Genomic DNA, 6,742 nt, shown 5'->3' with positions numbered 1-6,742 from the left:
AAAGAGGAGTACGATATTATTGTGAGCTGGTCTGTTGAAACTTTGAGAGAGCTCTCTAAATACCCCAAAACTAGAGTCTACTTTATTAAGAACCATTCTAATTGGAATGTTGACCAGGTCTGGAAGAAAGCTGAAGAACAGAGCAAAACTCAAGGGAAAGATCAGAAAATAGAGCAAAAGCATAGTAAAGATCAGAAAACAGGGTAAAACTAGAGTAACGAGCAGAATGAACAACAAAAACAGAATGCAGGACAGAAGAACAAAAGGGAAACAAAAACTGACAACCTAGTTTAAGAAAGGGGGGAGATTTTCTTTGGAGCATTTAAGCCAAAGGTTGAAATTACAGGTTCCCCGTTTAAATTCAAACTACCCCAAGAAGTTGAGGAGAACTGCGTAAAGTCATGGAAGAATGTCATAGTGAGAAATTTCATCAGAAGAAACAAGGTGCCATTTCTAGTAACCAAAAAAACCCTAATGGAACAATGGGGAGAAAATGGTCTAGAAAAAGTAACATCAAACATTCATGACTTGTACTTTCTCAAATTCAAAGAAGGATCAAATCTCGAAAATATTCTGATCAACGGACACACATTTATTAGGAAAAACTACATGAAACTCGAAAAATGGGCAGAAGGTATGAACCTCTTCAGCAAGCCCAAAGAAACTGCGCAAATCTGGTTCCAATTGCGCAACATCCCTCCCCACATGTATAACCCTGAAACCTTAAGTCACTTTGTGAGCCTATTGGGAAGTCCACTCTACATGGACCCAACTACAGAAAAAGGTGAGCATATGACTTATTTTAGGATGTGCATTGAGATACACCCGAGATCAAATCTTCCATACCAGATGACGGTAACGGGCAGAAAAGGTAAACCCACAATTATGAGAATCTTATATGAGTGAAGGCTGAGTAGATGCTTTGATTGTAACACATTCGAACATGTCTATTACAAGTGCACGAAAATGATTAAAGAAGAAAGGAAGAAGAAGATCGAGCAAAGGATAGAAAAGAAATAGAAAGAAAAACATGAAAGGTTAGAAAAGGAAAAGGCGGAGAATGAAAGACAGAAAGAGGTTACTAAAGAATCAGTATTGAGTAAGAGGAAGGATCAAGATAAAGAAGACTCAGAACAGGGTTTTGAAGAACAGGGTTTTGAAGAACAGGGGAAGGAAGATAGAGTGGTAAGAGATTCATAATCAAAGGCTGAGAATGAAGAGATAAGGTTGACCATAGAAACACGAAAATCCCAAAACAGCAAGGTAAGCAAATTAAGAAAAATACAATTCCTTATAGCCCTGCTATATGGAAAAAACAGAAAGGAAGAAAAGAGAAATAAATCTGGAACATCTTCTTTTCATTAATGAACTTAATGACATGAAATATTAGAGTGTTAAATGACCCTATAAAGAGAAGAGATGTTAGAAGAATAGCAGAAAGAAATGAAATCACAGTATTTGGAATTCTTGAAACAAAAGTCAGACAAAGTCAATTAAAGGCCATGCGAATTCGATGTTGATTGTGAAAATGACAACCAATTGCTCGACAAAGACCATGTATTTCAATTTTTTTATCTTATGTACACAGTACATGCACAGATATTTATAATATTCAGAATTATACAATTGTTAGTTATTTATCGAGGCCTCAAACATTGTGAATGAAGAATGCATAATTCTTGGGAAACTTTTTTGTCACCCAATGAAGCTTATACATTGAATAATAATTATGCATTACACATTAGTTTTGGTATTAGGAAACAACATTTTATTAGTCTTGTCACAGGTTATCACTATATTTGTAATAAAGCATGAAGTAGGGACCATAGACCTAGTATGACATGAAGTAGGGACCATAGACCTAGTATGACAGTTCAAGTACAACACCTAAGGGGCTCTCACAATTGTATGTTTCACGAGATCATTTATCGGTTAAAAAGCTTGCAAGTGAAGAAGTTATATCTTCAAAATAAGTGTCTAACATGTTAAGCATAGAGTGTAGAAGTCATTCTCGTGATAACTAATTTAAAATTATAGACAACCTAAAATTTCAACTAAAGATTGGATTTAAAAATTTGAATTAAACTTATTTTGACTAATAAAAACACCCATTATTTAGCGCTTGGTACAACCGCTCCGGGTGCAACAACAAGTACCAATTTAACTTCATTTTGTCTTTAAATTAAATTTAATTCATTCTCACTAAGGTGATAGTCGTCATTTTGGTGTAAGTCTTCTCTAATCAGTCGAATCAAGCATATTACTGGTTTTGTATAATGATATCATATTTTATATTTCGTAATCTCTATCATATTATTTACATTTTAAATACATGACTATCGAACATAATCATCTATTTCAACATCAATATTTGTATTATTATTTAGAGATGATTTTGAGGCACAACACAAACACACGATATCAAAATATGGAGATGATGAATAACTAACAATATCGTCGTCGCCTTAGTCTGCAACATCGTTATCTAGAAATAGAGCATAACAGATGCAACGACGTTTGAGAATAAAGTAAGAAATTATTTCAAGACGAATGAACGTGAATGTTTTGTCTATAGTAGGACTTAAGAAAAAAATAGATATACCACGTATAAGAGGAATTTGTATATATTTTTAATATAAAATAATATTTTATAATATTTTAAATGATTTTAGAACAATTTCTAAATAAATGTACAATAAGTAATTCAAACAAAAAATATATATGTATATGAACAAATTAAAATAAAATAATGTATATTAAGATATTTAACTTAGTTTAATATTTGACAATATCAAAACATTATGTGTTGAGTTGGGCTATAATATATAGAGATAAAAAAAAAATAATTAAAAATATTAGATGGGATATAAAAAGATTAGAGAAGTAACAATAAATAAATGGGCTGCTTGATCTTCCTGACTTTACATCTTCATATTTGAGGAGTGAAATTAAAAGAAAAATCCTCTAATTTGAAATTACAATATCTATTTTGAAATATTAAATTTCCAATTTTTTTTTATATTAAAAACACATTAATCAAACGTACTCAATATAATAAAAATAAATAAAAAAGAAAATTTGGCTTAAATATGAAATTTGTAGCTGTTAATGTTATGATGCCTACGGTTTTCTGGCCATTTTAGTACAAACATGGTAAATACCGAAGATTTCACATAAAATTATGGTATATCAAATATTCTATATAGATTTATATACATACATAGGTAAATTCACCTGTTTATTATTTATAAAAATAATACTATATAAAAAAAGAAATTAATTAATCTTTGAGATAAAAATCAAGTGTTTGGCTGTATGACATCTCTTCTTCCAAAATGTTTAACTTACTCTTCACTTAGGCCCTCCGTTTTTTCAAAACCAAACAATACTTTGTTTTTTAAGATTTCTATTTAGTTTAATAGTTTGAGGAATAAATAAAATTAAATGTATTTGAATATTTAAGAAATAATTTGAATAATATGAAGCAAATTAATAAGATAAATTAAATGTTTTCAACTCAATTCCCATTGAGTTTAGTTCCTTGAAATTCTCGAGACACCGTTATACCATAACAAAATAATGATCGAATTGGGATCTACTCAAACACTTTAACCATTCGACCAACTTATGTCTCTGTATAAAACTAGTACTGCATGGGCTAAGAATATATTATTATAAGCACTTCCAAGAGCAAATGCACAACTTTTCAAAGAAATGTTTGAAAATCAAGCTTGAAGAGTCAGTCCATTTTGTAGTTTACCAAACCAACTCAGACACACACAGTTGATCATAGAGAAAACAATCAATAACATTAGGTCATTATTACTACTAACATCGATCGATACCTGTTCCAACATCTATCTTCTTCCATACATACACACAAAGCACCCGTCTTCAGTGAAGGTGCCTACTTATACACAATAACTGCCCCTCCATGGTGGAGGAGGGGCAAGCGGTAGACAGTTACCCTACCGCTCCCCTCTTATCTATTGAGCAATCCATGATTTACCAATCATCAATTTTGATTCTTGAGAATAACAGATTATCATGAAACTGCTACTACCATACTGCTCATTGTGGCTGGCTCATGTATTGTGCTCGAAACTTTAGAGGGTGGCCAATAGCGAAACACCGACCTACCAAGGATATTCTCGATAGGAAGTGGTCCCCTGAAAATAAAGGTATGAACAAATCTCATGTCAAAATAAACACTTTGCATCATTCTTAAACCTAAACTTACTTTCTATTTTGTTTGTTTTTACAACCAGGGTTTATTTCATTAAAGAAGCTAGCACAACCCCTCATAACCATATCCTCAGTTTAATTAGGGCGTTCTTAGTGGGAATTATTCACTTTGAGCTACGCTGATGAATTTTTAACCGACACTAAACGGGTAACTAGAGCACAAGTGTATTATGTATTGGATAATTACCAATTGTGTGAATCACAACTGTTGTTACGGTTGTCCCCCAGTACGAAGACATAACCTTCGGGCACAACCTGTAGAACACAAATTCAACCCTTTAATAAAATTTTGGAATTCATTGGCAATATACACGAGGTACTCAGTCTAATCAAGATGTTCCATCCAATCTCATTGTTGCCACTTGTTGATTCATTTTTCCTAATCCTTTACTGTTCAAAAGAGAAAATTATTTTAACTACGAAGAAAACAGACGAGAAATTTATACCATTTCGTCCATCTCATAACCAAGTGGTTCTAAAATGAAGTCCTCATCTTGTTCAACATCATTCACAACCAGTTTACCATTTCGAACCTGTTAATACACAAGAATACATGATATTGAAGTGGAGTGGAGTGAATTATATGAAAGTAATCATCGAGAACAAACAACTCACCTCTACATAATCCCCCTCCTTTGCCACAACTCTTTTGATAAACACATCACCAGAACTATACCCAAAATCCTATATTAATCAATTGAAACACAATACCAAAATATTAATCCATCAAAAAGTTAATCAACAAGGAACTTCTTAGAGACTTTGATGACAAACAAACCTGAAGACATGTTGGTGCCTTAAATATTACAATATCTGAAACTTCGGGCTTTCGGAATACATATGATACCTGAACATTTAAAAAGATTGAACATTTTACACCCTTTTTAACCATGTCCATAACTCTAATCATCACACACAAGCCCATGAATATATAATTGATACCTTTATTCCAACATTATGATTAGTTATACAATCAAGCTATTAGTTGATACCTTTTCAGCCAAGATACGGTCGCCCACATCAAGAGTTGGGTACATGGAAGTTGTTGGAATTGATCTCGGCTCAGCCAGCGAAGATCGAAAGAGTACACTAACAGTCAACGCCGTGAAGGCCGCCTTTGCGTCCTCTGACCAGAAACCAAATAACCTAGATAACCAACTACCTCTGTCAAAACCCTTCTCACTAATGTCTTTATATGAATAGACAAAACTTTCATTATCTTCATCATCCCCACAATCTGTTGTTCCTCCTTTATCCACCTCATTGATAATCGAAGCTGAATTCGATGGCAGCCATTTCGACCCTTGTAAAAAGTCAAGAACCGAAAACGCCTTAGACGAAGAAACCCCAAAAATTCCTATAGAAGATGCACTTGAAACACTGGCTGTAGATTTCATCAGCGAGATCAAACCAACCATCAAAGGCGATTTACATTGACCCCCTAAAATCTCAGTCGCAAGAGCGGAGCACATCGAGAACGAATCACTAGGCCAGCAATTAGTTCTGGGTCGACGAAACTCCGCATGGTGGTAGCTCCGAACGGCAGGATCAACCTCGGTCTTCTGACCGGAGCAGAATAATCGAGATCGAATAGCACATTCACCGAATAGCCTGCTACTGCCTGCCTTGTTAGAGGCAGCGCAGGCTAGATTTTGGGCGACATAACCGGAGTAGGTAATGGTAACTCGAAGAGCCATGATTGTAAATTTGATTAAAAGAAGATATAGAATGTAAATTGTGGTTTCTAAAGGTAACGTTGACAAAGAAGAAAGCCCTAACAGATATGGAATGCCATTGAAATAGTATGAATCAGTAAATCGGTAACTAAAGGGTTGAATTGAACTACCAGATTACAGATTAGAAAGGATCTGAGCTGAATAAAAGAGTTGATCGGAAAAACGAATCGTCAATCGGAGAGTGAGAGAAGAGACGGCGCCCGTTTACCAGCCACAACCACCGCCGGTCCGTCAAAGCCACCGCCGGTCAGCCACAGCCGCCGAAGGAGATGAGAAGACTTGGAGAAGAAGATGAATGGAATCAGGAATAATGATGAAAATGGTAAAGAAATTGGATACGACTACTTTTCATGAGAGGTTCTAGCTTAAAATTACTAAAATAGCCCTAGAGGAAATTTCTTTCCTAGTGAGAGATTTGACCAAATTGGTAGAGCTTGTTTGATTCATCTTATACAACTTATTTCTTAAATATTTATTACATTTAGTTTTATTTATTCACTCAATTGTTACACTAAAGATAATGGGAGGGCACAAGTCAAGAATAAATTTTGGGAGAATAATCAAACAAATAATAAAAGTAATTCATTCAAATTATTTAAAGTGACATTAAAGATAACTAATGTGAGTTTCATAATGAGTGAAAGAAAATTAAACTTAAATAATGTCGGAAGAATTTTTACCCAAAATTTTGAGCGGGAGTAAAATTTGTCTTTACGCAAAGATTGGTAACGATGTGGGAACTTTTTTTGTCAAATGATAAC

General features: G+C 33.9%; 1 protein-coding gene across 2 annotated transcripts; it reads right to left on the bottom strand.

The window, feature by feature from the left end:
• Positions 1–3,653: 3,653 nt before the first annotated feature.
• On the bottom strand, positions 3,654–6,292 carry LOC124941504 (thylakoidal processing peptidase 1, chloroplastic-like). Of its 2 annotated transcripts, XM_047481844.1 has the most exons (6): positions 5,238–6,291; positions 5,024–5,092; positions 4,861–4,929; positions 4,692–4,778; positions 4,433–4,500; positions 3,654–4,169 (listed from the first exon to the last, which is right to left on the bottom strand). In XM_047481844.1, the coding sequence occupies exons 1-6, from the start codon at positions 5,940–5,942 to the stop codon at positions 4,046–4,048; spliced, it is 1,122 nt and encodes a 373-aa protein (XP_047337800.1). In that variant the 5' UTR covers positions 5,943–6,291; the 3' UTR covers positions 3,654–4,045. The 2 variants fall into 2 exon arrangements, with proteins under 2 accessions (XP_047337800.1, XP_047337801.1); XM_047481845.1 differs by lacking the exon at positions 4,433–4,500 and having other exon boundaries at positions 5,238–6,292.
• Positions 6,293–6,742: the final 450 nt, after the last annotated feature.

This window comes from Impatiens glandulifera, chromosome 6 (assembly GCF_907164915.1).
Source record: "Impatiens glandulifera chromosome 6, dImpGla2.1, whole genome shotgun sequence".
Taxonomy (NCBI): Eukaryota; Viridiplantae; Streptophyta; class Magnoliopsida; order Ericales; family Balsaminaceae; genus Impatiens; species Impatiens glandulifera.
The sequence above is the reverse complement of the archived record's forward strand: the minus strand, read 5'-3'. Positions and strand labels throughout refer to the sequence as shown.

What these genes read in the sequence shown, in the direction of transcription:
- LOC124941504 (XM_047481844.1), bottom strand. Translation starts at nt 5,942, where the DNA reads ATGGCTCTTCGAGTTACCATTACCTACTCCGGTTATGTCGCCCAAAAT. An exon ending in GTTATGAGATGGACGAAATG is followed by an intron (nt 4,501 to 4,691) that starts GTATAAATTTCT and finishes TGTGTTCTACAG; the next exon opens with GTTGTGCCCGAAGGTTATGT. An exon ending in AGTTGTGATTCACACAATTG is followed by an intron (nt 4,170 to 4,432) that starts GTAATTATCCAA and finishes CTTTATTTTCAG; the next exon opens with GGGACCACTTCCTATCGAGA.